This window comes from Scophthalmus maximus, chromosome 16 (genome assembly GCF_022379125.1).
Source record: "Scophthalmus maximus strain ysfricsl-2021 chromosome 16, ASM2237912v1, whole genome shotgun sequence".
Taxonomy (NCBI): domain Eukaryota; kingdom Metazoa; phylum Chordata; class Actinopteri; order Pleuronectiformes; family Scophthalmidae; genus Scophthalmus; species Scophthalmus maximus.
Window position 1 is genome coordinate 3,422,700 of NC_061530.1, and position 23,487 is coordinate 3,446,186.

General features: G+C 38.7%; 1 protein-coding gene across 1 annotated transcript in view; it reads left to right on the plus strand.

The window, feature by feature from the left end:
• myo15b (myosin XVB) overlaps nucleotides 1-22,923 on the plus strand; it is a 105,791-nt gene extending 82,868 nt beyond the window's left edge. The window contains exons 55-67 of the mRNA XM_047327801.1: nucleotides 185-257; nucleotides 347-423; nucleotides 523-599; nucleotides 3,259-3,389; nucleotides 5,449-5,543; nucleotides 5,653-5,730; nucleotides 5,831-5,927; nucleotides 9,000-9,148; nucleotides 9,314-9,444; nucleotides 18,737-18,873; nucleotides 18,977-19,110; nucleotides 21,439-21,579; nucleotides 22,077-22,923. Of these exons, the coding sequence (XP_047183757.1) occupies nucleotides 185-257; nucleotides 347-423; nucleotides 523-599; nucleotides 3,259-3,389; nucleotides 5,449-5,543; nucleotides 5,653-5,730; nucleotides 5,831-5,927; nucleotides 9,000-9,148; nucleotides 9,314-9,444; nucleotides 18,737-18,873; nucleotides 18,977-19,110; nucleotides 21,439-21,579; nucleotides 22,077-22,160 (1,404 nt within the window). The 3' untranslated portion in view covers nucleotides 22,161-22,923. The remainder of the gene's footprint in view (nucleotides 1-184; nucleotides 258-346; nucleotides 424-522; nucleotides 600-3,258; nucleotides 3,390-5,448; nucleotides 5,544-5,652; nucleotides 5,731-5,830; nucleotides 5,928-8,999; nucleotides 9,149-9,313; nucleotides 9,445-18,736; nucleotides 18,874-18,976; nucleotides 19,111-21,438; nucleotides 21,580-22,076) is intronic.
• The last annotated feature ends 564 nt before the right edge of the window (nucleotides 22,924-23,487 follow it).

Below are 23,487 nucleotides of genomic sequence, written 5' to 3' on the forward strand. Positions count from 1 at the left end.
TTGCTCTTCCAACAGTGTGTGAATGGGTGAATGTGACTTTCCTGTAAAGTGTTTTGAGTGGTCTATATGACTACAAAAGTGCTATATATAAATACAGTACATTTACCATGGTGGGTTATAAGAAAAGGTCAGCGGTTGTCACAAGGCATCAGGATATCAACGAAAATGTTTGTTTTTCATCTAGGTGGTCATCCAGGAATCCCTCATTTTCTACAATGATCCTGAAATCAATGAATTATCTGTCCAGTGCTTCATGAGTGAGTGTATTCACACTAACCATGCTACTATATGCAAGGGCCACTGTTTTTTGTTCCTCTGTCACAGTTCCATTTGTTTGTCCTTCCAGACTTGATGCAGTTCATGGGTGACAGGCAATTGAAAAAGAAAACAACCCAGTCAGACTGCCTTCGCCAAATTTTATTGGTTAGTTGGTTACATTCAAACCTCATATATGCAAGATTTATGGCCATCAATCTGACTTTGAGTTGGAGATTTAAAGAGGGTTTTTTCTGTTCTGTTCAGCTAGGGAAGGAGAAAGAGCTGTTGAGAGATGAAATCTACTGCCAGGTCATCAAGCAAACCACCAACAACTCAACCAAGTGAGTATGCGGCATGGGAATTTTGGAAACACTCTCAACTACATAATAACAGAGAAAAGACTTGCAACTTAAGTTCAGCTGCTTAGTTGTTTTACTACTATATAAATAAATGAAATAGGTTTGTATTGGTTATGTGTGATGGTGCGTTCAGACAGGATGCAACGCAAATTATTTGTGCGAGTACTGGAATGAAAATGATTGCTCCAGAAATATTTCTTTCGTCAGACGTCCTGTCACTGTATCAGAAATGGTGGATTAATATTATCACCGTCTGTGTGCACCCCGACAGGAGTTGCTATTTGTATTGTGCCCGGGCGAAGAAGGAGAGGGTTTGGCAGAAAGTGAGCGAGGAAGTTGGACACTAGCTTTGACCCCAGTTAGCACAATCACTTTGTGTGGCTTTCCCATTCATCCCTGTCTGAATTTTCATTCAAAACTTCATGAGTGTGTCTGTGTGTGTTTGTTCAGAGGAGGTTTGTCGGAGAAAGTGGAAGGAAGAACAGGCAAAGCACAAATGTTCCAGCAATCGAACTCACTCGCAAGAGTAAAGTTCATTGTGAATGCACCATTAAAGCTTCATTACAAACAATTGCTCAAGTAAAATGAGCTTCTGACAAGGAAGAAAAATGTGTGGAATATTAAAGACAGTATCTTGGGTTCTGCTGAATTAATTTGGAAACTTTTTAAAACTGTCCATTGTCTGTCATATGGCAATGTGATAAGAGTGAAATATTAAATTGTTTTAACTAAAGTTAATGATTGTGTAATCATTATTAGTTATGTTGGTAACACTTTTCAATAAGGGTGCATTAATTAACATTATAAATTAGAAATGGTGTTCATGTTGACTAAAGTATTAATTTATACATGATATAATAGTTTATAAAGATGCTATTAAAAATACTTAATGCAGAAATAAACATTTACTAAAAGTTAATTAATACAATAATAAGCATTAAGTAACTGTTAACAAATGTATCTTGTTAACATTTATGAAGGGTTTACATGTACGTTTAGGGACTAACTAATATTAGTAAATGATTGACAATGTTAATTAACAGGTGTGTCATGTTCAAAGCCATTCCATTAAGAGAAAACGGTATGTTTTTCGAAATGTTTATTTAAGGGGAATGATTGTCCACTTACTTGTCCATCCCCCAAGTTATCCTCCATACTTATTTTTGTTGAAGGTTGAGATCAGTGGACACAATCCTGGTTTGCTTGTTCTTTTATCTTCATGTAGACATTCATTAACTTCCTGTATAGCTTTACCTATACATTATTGTGAATGTTTTGCTGTGTGAGTAAACTTAATAATTTATTAATGCTCTTTGTGGCCCTTATTGTAAAGTTGAAAACATGTATCCCTTAAGTAACACTTCATAAATGCATAACGATTCTGAGTAAGCATTACTAAACCATAGTTAACCATTTATTAATGCTCTCTGTGACCCCTATTTTAAAGCTACAGTGTGTAATATTTAGAATAACTTATTCACAGAAATTTAATATATTGTCCACAACTATGTGTTTATATATGTATAATTACCTGCGACAAAAAAACAATGTTTTCTGTCAACTTTGAATGAGTTAAATATAGTTACATTAGGTGGACACGACTTCCCGTGTAAGTCATCATGTTTGCTATATCGCTTTGAATACGGTTGCACAAAACAGTCCAGAATAAGTGCATTTGCATTCAGTGTTCAGTACTGCCGGAAATGGAATAAGGGGTGCACCACCAGATGTCGCCCGAAAATTACACACTGGGGCTTAAAAGTTGAAAACATGTATCCCTTAAGTAACACTTCAAAAATACATAAGGATGCTGAGTAAACAGTAACTATAATTAACCATTTATTGATGCTCTTTGTGACCTTTCTGAATTTGAAACAATCACACAGCTATTAACTAAGTGGAAATCAATTCATAATGACTACCATCTGTTATCAGCATGGTTCATTATACATTTAAAAACTTTATGCCAAATGTTAAAATAATACAATTATTTTATTAAGAAAGTATAACAATTTTTGCAAAGGTCACAGAGCATTAGTAAACTATTTATTTAAAACTAAGTAATGTTTACTCAGAATCTTCATGCATTTATGAAGTGTAACTTAAGGGATACATGTTTTCAACTTTACATAAGGGTCACAAAGAGCATTAATAAATGGTTGATTTTGGTTAAGTTACGCTTACACAGTAAAACATGCACAAAGGGTTAGGCCATAGGAAGGAACGTCTACATGAAGATAAATAAGTCATAACTTTTTTAATAAACATCTTTTGTCAACCATTCACTAATATTAGTTAGTACCTTCATTAACACGTAAACCCTTAATAATGCTTAGTTAATGCTTATTACTGCATTAACTAATGTAAATAACATCTTTATAAACTAGTTAATAACGTATAAATGAATACCTTGGTTAATGTGAACACCATTTATAAATGACTACTAGGCACAGTAGTTAACTGTTAATTAACTGTTAGTTAAGGCTTATTATTGCATAAACTAATGTTAATTAATGTACCCTTATTGTAAAGTGTTAACCATGTTGGTTTCACTTTGTAACAAAAGCTTCTGTGTTTTCCTGAAAGGTCTTTTTGTGATTTCTTACAAAGGTGTTCTGATCATTGTATGTTGTCTCTGCAGATCCAGTTGTATCCTTGGTTGGCAGCTGCTCACCCTGATGACCGGGTTCTTCCCCTACTCTGGTACTCTGCAGCCATACGTCACACTTCACCTTAACAACATCTCTCAGGACTATGAACATCCATACCAAGGTAGGAGACACACAATAGAGTAAAATACACTTTGATAGGAGTTGGATAATAACAGATGGGGCATGTTATACTGCATTGAATGGTAAATGGACTGTATTTATAAAGCTTTTCTAGTCTTATAGACCACTCAAAGCGGTTTAAAGAACAATTAACATTCACCCATTCACACACATTCATACAGTGTGGCTATTTACTGCACTTTTTTTTCTATCACATTCATACACTTCTGGAAGAATGGCAATTTAGGGTTAAGTGTCTTGCCCAAGGACAGCATGAGTGCGGGGATCAAATGACCGATTCTACTTCCTGAGCCACAGGCGCCTAATGAAAACAAAACATCAACTCAATGGCAATGATACACTATTATTGAAAAAAAGTTTTACTGGCATTGAAACAAGTACTGACACTGAAAAAAAATCATGTTTTTCAACCTGTTTTTAAATAAAGAAATTAGTCTCATATAGGTCCCAAATGTGTATCAAATAAACGCAAGAAAGCAAAATGTGTACAATGAACATGCAAATAAAAAGAAATTCGTGCAGACAGTAAAACAGTTTTACAAATGCACAGAGTAAAAGTATTAATATTTTCCATACATATCTTTTACTTCAACTTCACAGTTGTAATAATGTTCACTTTCAGTTAGCTTCCTGTCGGTACAAATATCAAAAAATATTTGTGACATCCTTTGGATTCACTTACAGATTGTTAAATGCGTGTGCACAGATCGCCGGATATGCACAGATCAGCCAACAAGTGCATGTGGAGTTTTGAGTCTATTTTTCTGCAGTCAGCTCCAAACAGATTCGAAAGTGTATGCTGCGTTTAAAAAACAGAGACAACTGGGCTTTATGTGAATTGGTGTGCAGTTTCAAAGACATTTTTCAACATAGACAGAATAGCTTGTCACTCCCTGATTGGAGCAAGTACCTTGAATATTTTGAATACATAACCATTTTTCATTCATATCTTGAATCAGTAATTGGCCTAACTGCTATGCCAGTATTACAGATGTTGTGTGTGTGTGTGATGTAGAATGCTGGAACCACTTTGTCCACTACAGCAACTCAGGTCAGAGAGTGAATGCTGACACAGTGAACAGTTCTTATTTCTGTACATAAAATTATCAAATGGGTACGGCACAGATGAATCTGAAGCATAACATTCCAACATGTGATGACGACTGACTGAGTCCCAAACATTGTGTTTAACTGAACTGTGCATGTGATAACTCTACACACATCCTCTGCAGATGAGTTGGAGCAGCTGTTTCACCATTAGCTGCTATACGGGGTATATGGGTATGCTAACTCTGGTCCTAGGACCCCACGCTGAAAACAACAGCTGACCAAATAGGTGCCTGACAAAAAAAAAAACGACATGTTACCCAATATAACAACATTAAAGGGAATTTATAGAAATATAATTAAATTACCATATATTTATATTTATATTTATTTCATATTGTGTTCTAATCGAGGGGTGAAAACCTTTTTGGTCTATTTAGAAAAGCGTCTTTCCCACTTTGAAATTGCAGACATATTCACAAAAAGCCCAGATTTTACAGTATTCCAACAGCAATTAAATGCAGCATCCATGCTTATCCAGTAATCTGTGCACATGCAATTAACAATCCGTAAGTGAATACAAAGAGTGTCACAAATTTTCTAGTGACAAACAAAAGCAAAGTAAAACAGACTCACCTGTGGTCTGGGAGTTCCAGGTAAAATGGTGGAAGGCATTGTGGCCAAGCAGCCTGTGGGTTGGAAAGAATACATTTCTTAGCATGCAAATTGTATGTAAATAACACCGCTCATCCCTGAAACCCCTTCAATGTACACACGAACAGTGACAGGACAGAGAGTTGAGCTTTAAACCAGTGACACTGAAAATTCCAGTGTTTTCAGTGTGATTTAATTTAGGTTTTGTTTTCAACAATGGCAATACTTTTTTCACTGTTCTAGCCCCATAATAACTCTGCAAGTCGTTTTACTGTACCAAAAAAAGTTACTTTAATGTTAAGGTAACTTACTCAGTGCACACACCATCTTTTTCTCAGAGATGGCAAATGTATGTCTGGATAACCTTCAACGATCTCTCAGTTTTGGCGGTCGCCGTAACATCCCCTCACATATTGAGATGAAGGCCCTTCTGGTAAGTTAACCTAACACTAATGCATATGAAAGCAAATCTTTCATGAGATATTTCAACTGCTACATACCTAATATTATCTGCATGGTGAGTGTGCTATGGTTTTTTTCAGGCCGACAAAACCTTTAGAAATATTCATATCCAGCTACCAGGAGGAGGAGATTTCCCCATCAAGATACACAGCTTCAGTGTAAAATTTATTTTTTCCTGATAATTTTTAACAAACAAGCAGTCTTTTGGTTTTTAATTAATATCCATGTGGTTTAAGTTATTTTTGTATCTTCCTCTAGATGGCAGCAGATGTGGTAGAGGAGTTCTGTAAAGAAATTGGTATCTCAGATCTCACAGAAATCAGAGAGTTCTCCATCCTCTCCAGGAGACTTAAAGGTAAATTAGATTGATACACTGACTAAGTGATGTGGTAAAGTTAGATTCAGAAACATTTTAAGATCTTCCCTGGGAAGCTGTGAGCACTGTCATTTCTACAGTAATTAGACCAGACTTTCCAGTCCCCTTTTTTTGAAAATAGGAACCACAACCCTGGTCTGCCGTTCCACAGGTACTGTCCCGCTCCTCCATGGGACACTGAAGAGGCATGTCAGCCATGACAGCCAAATAATGTACAGGGCCTTAAACATCTAATACCTCTTTCACACCAAAATTACCATGTAGACCCGGGTTTTTTAAACGCGAGTCGACCCATATTTAAAAATTGGCTGTTGGCAGTTGGCCATTTTCACACTGCGAGCAGACCAGGGTCTGATGATCGTGTAGTGACAGGTGGCGGCCATAGATTGCGGTAGAGAGCGGTGTGCGCCACAAAACAAGAAGAAGAACAGTGTAGTAAACAACAGAAACCATGGTAGCCAGTGAGCCGGTGGTCAGCGTTACCTTCTATCTTGTGCTTAACACTCTTTTAAAGTTTACAAGCTCAGCGCAGTGTAACGAGCCGAGTCTGGCCCTTGTGTATGTAGCTGCAGCCACAAGAAGAATGGCTTCGCACATCATCCATGTTACCGACAGTTTATGACAACTGTGTAATGAGAGACCGCCTTCTGGATTGTGTTAGTTGTTACCACCAACGAGCCAAAGCTAGGCTAAGCGAGCTAGCTACATGTGAGAGGTCTCTTTACTACAGGTGGTGAGGTAACAGCAGTTACCGACGGAGGAGTCGAGCCTTCATTTCCTCGGCCATCGCGCAAATTAGCGGGTTCACCCGGGTGTGACGTTCACATCAAGGGTTACCATTACATCAGCAAATCTGCCACGTGATTCTTAAGGTGGTCAGTGTGGGAAATTCTTGAATAAAGATCTGAGCCAGATAATGTCTCACTACTATGGCCTATTCCTTAATGATGCACAAACAGGGGCAGGGGCACCTTTTGGCACCCAGGGGTGTCCAGCCCCTCTCCAGGAGTTTGAGTGTAGGAATGAGCCCAACTATATCTTGCTGGTACCGCTCTACCTCCTGCACCAGATCAGACTCCATTCCTGCCAGAGAGGTAACATTCCACGTCGTTAGAATTGATATGTGAGGACAGTGATCATCATGCCAAGGCTCTTGGCCTTGCCTGCCACCAGGCCTACCTGACTTGAATGCCTAGCCAGGTGGTGGGCTCATTTGGAGGAGGTGGAGCCCCTTCCATCCCAGCTGACATTGAACAAGAGGAGGGGTACACCCTGGACAGGTTTTCCAATGTATCGCAGGGCCAACATAAAGACTCACTCTCACATTAAAACCTATGCTGAATTTGGAGTCTCCAATTAACCTAAACCCAATCTGCATGTTTTTGGACTGTGGGAGGTAACCAGAGTACCTGGAGAGAACCCACGCACACACGGGGCGAACATGCAAACTCCACACAGAAAGGCCCTGGTTAGTTTGAAACGGGATGTGAACCCAGAACCTTCTTACTGTGAGGCAACAGCGCTAACCACTACACAGCCCTAAAAGTGGACATACAAAGTCTATATAACCTTTTAAGATATTGACCATTAGGGATTAAGTGAACCCTTAATATACTACATTAGTGGAGTGCAGTGACTTTTACACACAAATAAGCAGAGCTTCGGAAGCAGATTATCTACTCTGGAGTTGGTTGCTTAGTAGCAGAAAATACTACAAATGAGGAACAGGAATGTCAAAAAGTAAGACAAGGGATTTTTTGCTTAGACCGAACCGTTTTTAATTTGTCTTCCATGTTGCATACACCACTTTAAGTCCAGACTGATGTCATTTATTTTCCCCTTATTCTTCTTCCTCTTCTTAGCAGCTAAAGAAACCAAACCAAACAACCAAAAAAGAAACAATAACTGGGGAAAGGTAACCCATGGCTATGGCTCCCCTTTGTGGGCAGAAAATATTTTGGCAGTAATTTAAACACTAATAATGTTTTTGTGACATAAAGAGAATTGGATTATGCTGAAGACCTTCAAGACGCTTTAGGATGTTTTGCTGACACCAGTGTCCTCAGTCTGTACATGCACATCACCACTGTACTGAATCATGAATACTAAGGCATACTCAGCCCTCCTGGGTTCTGCTCCTCCTCGTCTTCCCCATAAACGATATGACTGGGGTCACCCTGTTCCTCAGCTATGCAGACACTGGCCTTGAGAGAACATAACAATAATAATAGTTAAAGTATGACGTGTTAAAATATCCAAATTTGCACACTAAACTCAAAACAGCCGATTTCCCATTGGTCAAAGGTAATAGTTGTGAAACTTGTTTTTTTTAGCACTGTCAAAGTGGTCGTTACATTGACAATAATAGAAGTGATACTTTTAGATGTGATGATAATTATTATTACGTAATTAATAACAACAGCTGCAATGATAGCATGGCCAAAAATAACCAATAATGATAATAATCGTAATGAATAATAGACTAGTAATAATAATTATAGTAGTTGAGTACTATTATCAGACCTTGATCCTGCAGCTCTGGAGTCAAAGATACTTGCAGAATTAAGAAAGAGACGAAAAACACAAACTACTATTGGAGTTCCCCCAGCAGTCTAGGTCTGTAGCAGCATGACTAAGGAATGGTTCAGAGCTCACCGTAGTAAACCCTAAGTATAAGTTTAATCAAAGAGCAGATTTGATATCATTAAATTTAGTCAAGGTGTCTGTCTGATTTGGAACTACATGTATTTCTAATTTCACCACTGGGGAAATATTGTTTTTTTTTGTGCATAAAGATTACAGTGGAACATCAGGTCCATAAATAAGAGCAAGTGTGATTAGTTTGAGTTTAATAATTGGAATAAATTGGAATCACCCAATGGGAAAATGTTGATCTCTGATCTTATGTCATTGCTTTTTTTCCAAATGTATTTGTGTCAAAAACATTCCACACCACCTGCTAAAGTGACTGAATAGATTAAAAAAATATTCGTAACAGATAAACAGATATGTGTCCTGCACCTCCTCACTGCTTCGCTCCTCCTCTGTCAGACGGGATTGTGCGTCCCCTCCATGCTAAGGAGTATCTGTTTGACTTTTTGCTGGATGACAACTCCATCGTCTTGTTTCTGAAGAGAGTGATTTGGAGAAGCCCTCTGTCCTTCAGGAGTGAACTCTATATGGAGTTCCATTACCAGCAGGTAACAAGATGAGTTCACAGCATCCAAGAATAATAGTATGTTCTAACCATTGGTATAGTTTCCATTTCACTATAACCTAAAATAACTTGTGTAATGTGTGTGTGTGTGTGTGTGTGTGTGTGTGTGTGTGTGTGTGTGTGTGTGTGTGTGTGTGTGTGTGTGTAGCTCCTGGGCGACTATCTGAGTGGGTTGCTGATGCTTCCTCCTGCTGCAAGTGGTTCCTCATCAGTCCAGCACATAGCAGAGCTTTCAGCTCTGCAGCATCTGGCTCGTGGACGAGGGAATCAGCCCTCACTGTGAGTCACACACACTGATCTCAGTCTCACAAATCCAAAACTGTTAAATGTAGGAATGTAATGTTTTGGAAGAACCAAAAATAATCAAATACACATTGCTGGGATATAGCATACACAAATCTCTTTCTGGCTGCCAAGAACTCTCAAAATATCTATAATGGATTGTATAAATGACACCTGATTATTTTGACATCATTCTGTTTAACTCTCCAATTTAAATTATAATATAATTCTAAATGTATACCAGCTGATCATTGTTGCTTGATGGTCACAGGAGGCAAGGTAAGGCAATTTTACAGTTTATTCGTATATAATATTTCAAGGCAAGGCAATTCAAAGTGCTTTACACAAAGCATTAAAAGCATTGGGAAGAAACACATTCAATTACATTAAAATACAATCATTAAAAAGAGAAAATAAAAAAAATCTAAGGTAGAAGTAGACAGGTGATAAAAGTTACAGTGCAGTTCAAGAAATGTATAGATAGTTTATTTACTGAAAGACAGCGGCAAAAAGAAAAGTCTTCAGTCTTGATTCAAAAGAACTGAGAGATGCAGCCGATCTGCGGTTTTCTGGGAGTTTGTTCAAGATATGTGGAGCATAAAGACTGAATGCTGCCTCTCCATGTTTAGTTCTGATTCTGGGGACTGAAAGCAGACCTGTCCCAGACGATCTGAGAGGTCTCGATGGTTCGTAGCAAAGCAGAACATCAGAAATGTATTTTGGCCCTAAACCATTCAGTGCTTTGTAAACCAATAGTAGTATTTTGAAATCAATCATTTGACAAATAGGAAGCTAGCAACAGAGATCTGAATTAACTGCAGCTGTCCGTTTTACTTTTTAGGGAGACCTATAAGGACACCACATGTTACAGTAGTCGAGCCTCCTGCAGATGAATGCTGAAAGTTTTTCCAAATCCTGCTGAGACATAAGCACTTTAATCCTTGATATATTCTCATGGTGATAGTAGGCTGACTTGGTAATTGTTTTAAATGGCTGTTGAAGTTCAGGCCTGAGTCCATGACTACACCCAGATTTCTGGCTTGGTTTCTGGTTTTTAACATTAGGTTTGAAGCTGGGTGCTAACTTTAAATCGTTCTTCCATGGCTCCAAAAACAATTATTTCTGTTTTTATTTGTTTATTTGAAGAAAATGCTGGTGTGTAAAGTCATTGATTTCCTTGATGCATTTACTCAATGATTGTATATTTGACCATACTCCCCAGGTGATATTGTTATATACATTTGTGTGTCGTGTGCATAATGATGGAAATATTTTCTATTTTGGTTTTCTGAGAAGAAAGAGGCCCGAGAATGGAGCTTTGGGGAACTCCACATGTAATGTCTGCCCATTCAGATGTTTTATTGCCTATAGACAGTAGTCCCTGTATTGTATATAGGATTCTACCAGTTTAATACTGTGCCAGGGAGTCCCATCCAGTTTTCCGATATGTTGAGATCCTGTAACACCAAGACTGAAATTATGCCATTGTCTTTGTTTAAGTCGATGTCATTGAAGACCTTAACAAGAGCTGTCTTGGTGCTATGGTGTGGTATAAATCCAGACTGGAACATATCAAAACAGATGTTTATTGCCACAAAGTCATTCAGCTGCTTAAAAACAGCTTTTTCAATGATTTTGCTCAGAAATGGGAAGTTTGATAGAGGCCTATAATTGTTCATTGGTGAAGTGTCAAAATTGTTAGTTTTGTGGAGTAGCTTGCGTTTCCAGGGCCTGTAGGAAGACACCTGAGATAAGAGATGTGTTTATGTCTCAGGACGTAGAGTCGTTCGTCCACCAACCCAAAGGTTGGCGGTTCGATCCCAGCTTCCGCCAGTCCACATGCCGTTGTGTCTTTGGGCAAAACACTTAACCCTAACTTGCCTCTGACGGCTCTTCCGACAGTGTATGAATGTGACAGAAAAATGCGTAGTACAGCAGAGCTGTATGAATGTGTGTGTGTGAGTGGGTGAATGTGACTTTCCTGTAAAATTCTTCTAACGGGCCATCCTACCTGACTCGAGAGCATATAAACCATTTGCCATTGCCACACAGTTACACCTGACACGCCTGTGCTCCCACTACAATCCTCCTTACTTTAAAACAGTTTGCTCCATCTGTCAGTCTAAGAATAAATAGATCTATACAGAACAGAATTAGGTAGAAATAAACAATATTTATTGAACAGAATATTTTCTATAGAATCCTAACATTATTAACTTTGTTATGAACTTTGTGATGAACTTTGTGATGAACTTTGGTTCCTTGTACAGCCTGGGCATTTCCAGCATCAGCATACCACTTTATCTGGAATGACTGGTAGAAATTAAGAAAGCATGTCAGTTAGTTAAGCAGTCATTTGCACTTCTGCCATACAATTTTAAATGTTATTTAGTGTGTAAATATTAGAATGTTTGAATTAACTCTTACCATCAAAATATTCCTCTTCTTCACTTTCTTGAGGCGAAGTCATCAGTGATGTCATCATAGAATGTGCGTTTCCCCACATCATGTTTGAGGCACATGAGGGCCAGACCACTCAAATGTTCCTGTGACAGATTCCTACAGATTATAGATAGCTTTTGATGAGCTTTATTTTCGAAAAGCTCCTCTCTGCTGATGCTACTGTTACTGGTAGGGTGACTGCAATTCTGAGGGCTATCCAAAGGTTAGGATAGAGTTCCCCCTGTTTTTCTCACAGAAAGGAAAGTAAGTCAAAAACAGTCATCTTATCTGATGGCAGATGAGGTAAATTCAGAATTTTGTGTGCCAGATCCACTCCGGTGGTGTCAGAGTGTTCCCTGAAAGTAAGAGTGTTTTCAACTTCCATGCATTGAGCTTTTAAATATTCGCTGGACATCTCAGAGGCACTGCTGAAGTTCAGCAGCACTCCATATTTGTTTTTCATCTGGTTGAGTTTTACAAATCTCTCATCCATGGATGTCAGAGTCGACCACAATGTTGAAGTAGTTGACTGCAAGGTTTCTCAGTCCATCAATCACTGGTTCATCAGCACCCTAAGTACCCTAAAATACCTCTTGCTGTTTCTCAGTCTCTTCTCTTTCAGAACAGCCTCCACATTCATTTCTTCACAAATGCTTTTGGCTGTTGTTCGGGCCTCACAGAAGGAAGCCTTTGCATTTTAGATCAAATTCACAGCTGCATTGCGGCGGATTGAAGGAGCTTGTTCACTGTGTTTGTCTTTGTCAATATCTCACACCATACAACACAGCAAATCAAGAAGCGGTGGGACCCAACTTCCTCTGCCAGTGCTAGTGCCTCCACTTTGGCCACAGGATTGTTGATTGTCTGTCTGGTTTCCAGTAATGCCTCTCGAACCTCAGAAGCCTGATACCTGATTGCATGAACACTTTGGAGCCTACTCTCCCATCATGTGTCACTACATGACTTCAATGTTATGTTCAGTTTTCTTTAAAACACACCATCTTTGTGTGCCTGCTGAAGAGAAGGTGAAGAGTTTTTGCACATGCCCAAAAAACCCAACAGCATCTTTTAAAGATTTGGCAGCATATGAAATGACACGGTTTAGAGTATGTGCTCCACATGGTATGAACACAGCTCTGGGATTTATTTTTGACAGTCTGGTTTGTACTCCTTGGTGTTTGCCATTCATGTTGGCCCCATTGTCATACGATTGCCCTCTGCAATCCTCAAATGGAATCTTCAGGTCATTAAGCTTAGCTAAGATGACATAAGACAGATTCAAGCCTGTTGTTTCCATTCACAAAGCCAAGGAAGTGCTCATGATCTCTGGCTTTCCCTTTAAAGTTTCCATTATCTGGTTGAAAGAGTTTGTTTGTTTGATTAATCCTTGGAAGTCAAGTTTCTTTCAGCCAGAGTCTGGGTGATACTTACGTGTGAGGGCATCTCGCCATCTTTCTTTCAGATCTTCTAACCTCCTTGGCAGGATCATCAAGGATCTGTCAGGGGAAATGTCAGAGTTGGAGAAAAGAGAGATGCATTGATTCATCCACTTCTCTAATGCCCAAACCAATGTAAATACAGCATAAACAACATATATCATACACTGTTAAATGTTTTCCCTGTAAAAAGCAGGGTTGCCATTATGTTACTGTAAACTTAACATTTATCTCCCGTCACTAAAGTTTACAGTTTTGGACTGTTATTCAACTGAACTTGTTTTTTGATTATTTTCACAGTATTTTAGAGTCAACTGACTTTACAGTACCTTAGAGTTGACTGACTGACCGTTTCCTTTTTTTAAATACAATTCTGTTTTTACCTAAGAAAGACACTAAAATAGACCTCACTGGTTTTAAAGTCCTCCCAAAATCTGTCTACAAGCACACTACAAACCACAGCAAAATTTTCTTTGAAAGTGCAGAGCTAAATCACAGATTTTTCAATCAAATAAATCACAACCTCTTTTTGCATTTTACTTTTTATTTTAATAAAACGTTGTAAACTGCACATGTATAACAAATGCATATTGAACTAGTACTAACAAAGACCTGTGACAAAACATTGGTCAATATAATGCTATATCAAAACAATTAAAATTCAAAATTCCAAATATGAACTGTACATTCAGGCTCTAACATGTATACTTAAGTGTAAGTTCAAAAGTCTAATAGTTGAACGATGGCAGAGGAATAACGGACTTCTGGTCCTCTCAAACCACCTCTGACTCTGTGTAAGAGAGAGAAAGTAAGAGAAAGAAATGAGTTCAAAGAATTAGAGAAAAAAGACAATCTGGTGTTTTCACAAATGTAAGTGAGTTATGGGGCTGAATTAGCTCACCATGTTAGATGGAGTCCCAATCGAAATCCATCAGTCTCCTCAGCAGAGTGGAGACGTGGATTGACTCTTGTTGGTGACTGCCTCATCCAGCCTTGGTTCCTCTCTCATTCCAATGACGTGCCTGAAAAATGATAGTGTTTCTTAAGACTCTATGTAAAAGTGAAGTTGTGCAAAACTTCTTCCATTGAATAACAGCATGAATGAAAGGATTCAAGTTGCTTCAACTGATGCAATGGTTTTCATTGGTTTACACTGTCAAGACTAAAAATTAGCTTATGTTGTCAGACTAAGCAGTCTATGAAACTCTAGCTAGCTGCCTAATCCATCTATGATGACACATGCACATATTTGATGATGCAAACAACCTAGAAACATCACTAATAGATGTTTCACTGATTTATGGAAAAATATTTGAGTAAAATTGATACTCACCAAATAATTACACAGATGGGGATAGATGAAGAAAACAATGGATCCCAGCTCCACATGTGCTGGTGAATTTTCTCTTCCCAGAATGCAATAAATACTGTTTGACACTGTTATTTAAATCATTCTGCAGTAAAGTGCTGTATTTTAGCAATACAGCATTTTGCTGTTAAAAAACACATCAATATAGTGTAATTTTACAGATTGTCATTTTTATTAACAGTAAAGTGCCTTTTTAACAAATAACTGGTTAATGCTGTTGAAATCTCGCTGTAAATTTACAGAAATCATTAATAGTGTAGGCTAATTGTGTGGACAGCAGCAGTACATATGATTCGGAAGTAATTCACTCCGTTGACATTTCAAAATATCTTAATATAAACCTAGGAAACAAGACAATATACTGCCAGATGAGGGTAACCCTAACTTTCAAGTACGGTTGTGTGAATCTGGTCCCAGCCAGGTGTAAGGGGCAAGATGGTGGCAGGAGATTTTCAGGGGTGGCACCCAATGGCAGAAGTATATATGTTGATTTAATCGTTGTCATATCAATCAATATTTACTTGGAAAGCCCCCAAATTAAGAAATTTGAATTCAATAACATTAGGCTACATTATTTTGGCACATTATTAAAGTCTTAAATAGAAACTTAGGGGGGTGTCGATTGTGAAATTCTGGGCCGATACAGGTGTTTACAGTAACAATTTGGGTGATAGCTGATACCAACATATTTTTTTTTAGTTTGTTTATTTTGTTTTTGTGGTTATTCATTGCCATTTTTACGAGGGAAACAAAGGAATCTTTAAAAAAAATTACTGAACTGGTTTGAAGTCTTTCAGCCCTTCATCACACAATTTGAATGTTGTTGCCCGAGGCAAGATTTTTGATCGGCGCCCCGCACCCCCAAGGTTTTTACAGCACATTCATTGGTTACTTGCATCACATTATGATAGCAGACAGTGTTCATCATATTGTCAACTCGTAACTGACAGTTCAGGGGGCACAGTATGTCTTTTTTTGCAATTTAAAAGAGTTCAGGACTGAGCTAGAATTTCGACCCAAATGCAGACGACCAGACTCAATGAACTTTTTAACAGATTTAATAGTCTTTCAAGCAATAGAGGGTGATGGTTGTGGGTGGCGACGTTGAGCAGTTAGGTAGAGGAGCAGGAGCAAGGCAGCATGAGTTTGGGAATGGTTTTTTGACTGAGTTCAAGGCTTGGGCTGAGTTCCAGGACTGGCACTGCCTGCCTCAGAAACTGAGCAGAACGATCAGAGAAGCAAAATCAGCTTCGGTAAAATCACCAAACAAGATCTAAAAAAAGTCATAGAAGAAACTGATTGTTTAACCACGGTCGAAACAAAACAATCTGGGGACGAGAAGTCGAAGAGTCACAGTAAAGCTGTGACTCTTCGACTTCTCATCACCAGGAGATAACGAGCTTGATCAGGAACCGTCGTGCAGCGAGGAACTCAGGAAGACCACGCCTACTGACACGCACGCACGCGCGCACGCACACCCACACACACACAGCAGGAGATAGAGCACGTATTTTCCTAACTGTATTGATGCGGGGGGGTGGGACTGTGATTGTATGATGACAGGTGTCGTGATCATTCTCAAGTGTCGTGATCAGCACTGCTGCTGTTACTGTTGTATCAATCAGTGGTTGGATCAGCCTAGCAGTCAATAAACGTGACAAGGGAGGTCACGTATGGGAAAAATCAATTAGGCCCAATATAAGGGACGTCCCGGCTAATACGGGACAGTTGGTAACCCTATGGTCACGCCCCCTTCACAGCACTCGCTGCAACGCAGAGAGACACAGATCTCAGCTGTTGTTTGCTGACTGCAAATAACCAACACAACGTGTAGCCAGCCCAGAAAATTCATGCAACGCAACAGATAACAGTGGCCACTGCCATCGGTGAATGTTTATACAAATGAAAGCAACCTCAGTGGTCGGGGGAGTGGGGAAGGGTGGGTGGAGTCGTCTCGTGCTGCATTCACTTGAAGTCGGATCAGAAATTCGATGTCGTAAAGGACAGTGCATGCAGTTGAGAGCCGACGTGTTCATCAATAGTCTTGAGAATTTCTCGACTCCTTTTCTGACCGGTGACAGGGGCCCACTGATGCACACCTCAGTATTCAAACAGCCTTACTTCAGTATTTCAGACTGCTGTTTCACAACATCATTTGACCCGATGTGCAATCTGTTGTTTTTCACAGATGGATCCTCAGCCAAGACATCCTCGATTGTTTCTCTCATGTCAGATACCATGTCCTTAGGAAAGCACAGAACTATGGTGTTTTTACTGCACAAGCTTCTTATATCTTTAGCAAATGAGACACCCACAATCAGAGTCTGAGGCCCAGCCATTATTTTCTGAGTTACTTTCAGCTTTTACCCTGTTGTAAGCAGATGGAAGATTAATCCGGTCCTCAGACAGAGATCCAGCGGAGAAAATCAGTTCTCCAGTTGTACACATGGTTGTTGGGGAGGCTTGTTGTTATATCCCTCTTTAGCAGCAGTCTAGGGCTGTGTCCTGCTAGGAGCAGGCCAGCCGGTGGCATCACAAATCTCACTGCCTGTTACTCGTCCTCCGATACCCTTAAGCTTTGCACCATGAGAGTTCCAAAGATAATTTGTAGCTCAATTAGCCTGAACGCTGTCCTCCCTTTTCTGTGTAGTGCTAACCAGCTTTGTGTTAGCATTATCTTGTCCACTGTTTTGATTCCATGGTAAAGTGGTATCAGTCCCACATTGTCCATTCACTTCCACATTTACTTGTAGTCTATGAATTTTTAGTTTCAAGTACTGCAATCTTCTGTAAAAGTTTGTGGTAGTCATGTGCGGAGAAGAGGGGCTATATCTACAAAAATACTATATCTACAAAATGTTAAGACCCAGTGATTTAGGGTATTCATGTGCCGAAGTCAAAAAGCAAAAAAGCAAAAGAGAAACAGGAGTTTCGACAGAAAAATAAACCATTCCAATTTGTCCTTGTGCACGTTCGCTCAAATAGGCACAGGTGTTTACGCAGGTCATTGATACACTTCTGAAGTTAGAAGCATTTGCTGAAACCGCAGTTTGTACAAACTCACAGTATGAACAAATGTAATAGAAATTTAGGATTTATATATCTGATATATATATATAATTTCATAGGATCATGCCACTTACATACATATACAGTATTTTTCAAGAACTCAAATATTAATCAAGGTTTTCATGAGATAGCTTAGTGAAGTAAATTCACCCATTCACATTCACCCATTTACATATTCATACAGCACTGCTATTTATCACGCTTTTTCTGTCACATTTATACACTGCCGGGAGAGCCATCAGAGACACATTGTCATGAGGAAGTGGTGATGTGATCGAACCGCCAACCTTCGGGTTGGTGCACGACAGGAGCCATAATTGCAAAGCTTGTGGGCGCTTTCACACCTGCCTTGTTTGGTCCAAAACCGAACTAAATTGCAGGTGTGAAAAGTGCCTTGGAATACAGTCTGGACCAATGGTCCAATGACTTCTCCATCCGTTCAAAATAAAAAAGGCTATCCCCTGAATTGACAACACACTAAAATCAGATGCACGCCCATCTACAAACCAATAAAAGTAAAGTATAAGGAAACACAGCCCACATAGTTGATAATGACAGAACATAGTTGCAAGCAGAGGGAAACAGTAAAGTCACAATAGTACCAACCCTGGCAATCTCCACAGGAGGTTGCAGACAGTTAACTTTACCACAGTATAATTACAGCACATACCTAATATAGGGAAAAATATGGAGTGAAACTAAGTTGAATGACTATGTAGGGAAAATACATGAAAATAAATTGTTACTTACTGGCTAACAGATACAATATGATACTAATGTATCTGCAATGACCACATATCAGTTGATATATTGGATGAACCTGCAAAACATGAATTATTTAAAGTCTCATGTAACAACAGGCCAAACTCTATGCCATGTAAATTCTGTTGGGTCCAAAAGACCAAGTAGTCTCAAAGTTTTGGTCCCTGCTCCATGAGTATTGGATATTGACACAAGTGTATTTTCCTTTAAGGCCAGAGATAAAGGAGTACCTGCCCCCCCAACTGGATTGGTTCAGGAGTCAAGCTGAGGAGATCCAGTCATTTTGTCTGGGTCAGATAGCTGCCATGCAGTCCCTCAGCCCTCAAGAAGCCAAAATACGATTCGTTGGTAGGTTGCACTTCTTTGCTGCTATACTGTCTACTCTATTCTCCTCTCCTTTTTACATCATAACTGATGAAAACTGTATTTACTGGAAACTTCTGTCTTTCAGAGTTTATGAGCAGACTGCCATTGTTTGGTTTCAACACCTACTTGGCTAAGACGGTCAGCCAGCATGGCTGTCCCTCCCCCTGTGTGGTCAGCATCAGCGAGGAGGGCATGCTGTTTCTTCACCCTAAAACACAGGTACATGTTTCAACCACAGTACTAGGTCTCAAATACCTTTTCCACCGTACCCGGATCTGCACATACTCTTATTATTATATATAGACCCTGGTTCGGGTAGGGGATGGGATTAGGGAGAGGGGTGGGGGACTATTTCAGTATTCCAGTCTAGAAGTGACAAATGTATGGACTAGTTTTTCAGCATCTTTTTGAGATAGGATGTTTCTAATGTTCTTGATATTGCGCAGGTGAAAGAAGGCTGTCCTAGAGATTTGTTCTATGTGTGAGTCAAAGGACATGTACTGGTCATAGATAACTCCAATGTTCCTCACAGTAGAGCTGGAGGATAATGTAATGCCATCCAAGGTAACTATATGCTCAGATAGTATTTCTCTGAGGTGTTTAGGGAAAGAGTACAATGACCTTGGTTTTGTCAGAATTTAGAATTAAAAAATTATGAGTCATCCAGGCCTTCATGCCTTTGGGACAATCCTGAAGTGTTTCTACCTGATTAGTTTCATCTGGCTTTATAGATAAATACAGGTTCAGCGCTCTCCTGGTTCCAGTCTTACCTCTCCAACAGGAAACAGTTTGTCACCCTCAGAGTCTCTCACTCCCCCTGGCCCCAGTCAAACAAGGCGTGCCTCAAGGCTCTGTGGTTAGACCCCTCCTTTTCACCTACTACATCTCACTCTTGGTCAAATAATCTGCCACCATGGTCTCAGTTTCCACTGTTATGCTGATGACACTCAGCTTTACCTTAGCACCAAACCATAAAATCAGCTCCCCCCGCCTTCACTTATTAACTGCCTGATTGAAATAAAAACTTGTATGTCATCAAACCTACTCAAACTCAACAGCAGCAAAATAGAGCAGATTTAATGCATTAGCAGTGCTGTCGATTGAAAAGCGACTGACGCATGACATCCCTGAGTTCAATAAAGCTGTGATCGATAAAGTTGCGCATCTGAAAGTGCCATGTTCCTACAAAAGTAAGGTGACAGGATGAGTCTGTGATATGACAGACTGTAGTAGGCCTTTTTTTATTTACTTCTGTATACGTTCGTGACTTGATAAGTTTCAGCTCCCCAGAACACGTCATAGTCATTTTATTTTCTGTGTTGTTCAGTCTGGTTTATAGTGGGTGGTTCCTTGCCACGCACACTCTGATTATTGCCTGTTGAATTGTATCCACCGCTACTGGCAGGTATGTTTATGTACTGTCTATTCTCAAATGTTGTAATTATTAAACGCGATTACTATAATAAATATTTGTAATATATTTCATAATTAAAATAATGATATGAAAAAAGTGGGCACGGCTAGTTATTGAGTCCCAAGAAAAAATGACTGCCCCACTAGAATTTCTGACCACTGGCCGCTACTGCTTTACTAACTTTATTATTGGTTATGTCTTGGATTAATCCAGAACACGTTTAGGGGTTAAATTTTCTTCCAATCTGCTTGGAAGGTGTATTTAATGACCCCACAACAAGATGGTTTTTTTTCCACTCATTGAATCCATTTCATACTTTAAGGGATTTTGGGTGGCTGTGACTGAGGGAGACCAGAAGGTTGATGGTTTGCTTCCCGGCTACCTTTTTGCATGCCAATTTGTCATTGGGCAAGACACTCAATTCTAAATTGTGACTTGAACTGTAAAGCGCTTTGGTGGTCAATAATAATAATAATAAAAATAATAATACATTTATTTGTATGTGCCTTTCAGGACACCCGAGGACAATGAGACAATGAAAGCGCTATATAAATGCACTCCATTTAGTAATCGTCTTATACAAACAATTCCAAACCAAAAATTTGTTTCAATCTTTGCAATGAAAGTATATAAAGATGGACAACCTGACTCATCACCAAAAGCAAAATCAAAATATTTTAATGACACCCCTGGTGGCTTACTGTAGTCATAAACTCTGCCCCGTACATGTTAGCAGATAGGACATGGGTCAAACTTGAAAATTAAAGTAGAGGTTTAATAAATTTTTCCCAGAGATGTTCCTGTCATTTCAGATAGTTATTATCATTCTGATGTATGTTCAAGTATTTCGTTTTCCAATAACTTTGTATTTGGCGTAGATAAATAAATGGGGGTGAGACATCATGATTGACTTACGATTGATTGGGTGGGTGTACTGGCAGGACCTTAATTCCAAGGTTTCACTTGACGATCACTACTGTGGACACTCTGTTGGGACCTACATCTTTCTACTGAAAAAAAATATTCGGACAAACGGTCAACTTCCCTGGTCAATAGCAAAACTGACTGCAAAATGTGTTTTTAATTTTTTTTATAAAAAGCCATCTGATTATTAATGTTTATTTCCTCTGCAGGAGCAAGCTTTTATGATTCCTCTGGCAGATGTACAGGCCATGTGCACCATTCGACCCAAGAGACGAGGCAAAGGGCCAGCAGTCAACATCAATTATGGCAATCCAGCGCACCCCAAAAATGTCACCATTTATCTCAAACAGGTAATGACTAACAGTTGTGATTACATATTATTTTTGTTGTAAAACTTCAAATTGTATTCCCATCAATTATATGGATTCACAACACAGTGATTGTAATGTTAATGTGCCTGAGACCTGAGAGCAACCTTCTCATAAAGATGATGAATTTTTTTTATCTTGCATCACATGGCCTTACAAAGGAAAAATGTTGACACTTCTTGGTTTAAAAAGTATTTGATGATTTTGATTAAAAGAAGTCTCAGAAAATCTGCTACAAATCATTCGGATTCAATTTTGTTAAGGCTTTCAGTGAATTTGATACTTTACTGTATGCTTTAATTCTCTGATTGGTTTCTAATTTGGCCTTGATTCTCTGATTGGTGAGGCAATACTAACAAAACACCAAAGTAATTTAATAATTAGCTAAATTGCTGTGACTTCTGGTAAATGGTGAAATCAAATAAGAATAAACCTAAAGATTTATTGACAAACACTTTCTTTGTTAATCTCTCTTTCAGGCTAAGGAGTTGTGCCACATCCTTGCTGTGATGATCGAAGAGTTAATCGGGCCATCAGTTAACAGCTCCATTTCAAATTGCTAGGAGACACACAGACACACACACTGACACACACACACAACCTTGTACTATCTTAGTGAGGATACGCATTGGCATAAAGCATTCCCTAATACGTTACCCTATCCTTAACCATCACAACTAAATGCTTAACCTTAACCTTTACCGTAACCTAAACCTCATTCTACCCTAATCTTACAACCTAGTCTTGACCCTCAAAAAGCTCTTGGAAGATGTGTCAGAAAGTGAAGACCAGCCAAAATGTCCTCACTCCGTAAGATCATTATTCAAAATGTTTAGATTTATGTACACTTACTCATTTTGTTTTGTGTAGCTCACATTTGGGTACATTACATAGATTTGCTTTCATTTCCTGGAGATTTACCATAATCCTAACCATTACTTGCTGAACCCTTGCCCTAATCGTTTCCCTAACTGACCCAAAAATTTGGGTTATTTTTGTTATTGTTCTTTTTTTATGTAACTCTGTGTTATTGTTGAAAATTAACTGAATATGACAATGAACACATGATGCTTATATTCTCTTCAGTGTTATATATATATAGACTGAATTTGGGAGGGAATGGGTTGATTTGCCAGATGTTGCAAAGTATATTATATATGTTCATTTTGTGCTTTAGAGTTCAATAACACCATTGTATGAATTTAAAGCTGGTTAATCATTACTGGAATTTGTTTTAGTAATATCTTGTAATATATATGTACTGTAATATAATAAGTAATATATAAGTTGATAATTCATAAATAATAAAGAAATGTGTCGATTCAATTGATCTTGTGATTACTTTTAAATATTTTCCTTTAGGAGTGCTGCCATTAATGTTAATCACTTTAAGAATGGTTTCTGTATTAATTACAAATGTTTCTGTATTGCATATAAAAAGACAAAGAACTGAATTGAAGAACTGTTTTCCTGGCCGAATGAGCCTGATCCTTGTTTTCCTTGATGAATGAACATGACATGTTGAAAATGTTGTCTTATATTTGTGGTGTAGAAAATCCAGGTACATCTCAGCTTTTTTTTGCTGATGAAAAAGTTGGAGTTCATGAAAGCCATCATGTATATGTATATATATACTTATGTTGATAATAAATGGCAGATAGACTGCATTTATATAGCGCTTTTCTAGTCTTATCAACCACTCAATGCGCTTTACTGCGCTTATATATATAATGCCTTGTCTACGGGTTATGCATCTCATTCACACACTGCTGTCACAGCCATCAGGGGCAATTTGGGGTTCAGAGTCCAGCCTAAGAATACAGAGGGGATGAGGTAGGAACGTAAACACAGACCCTCCTATGAAGATTGAAGTACTTTATTGTCATTGTC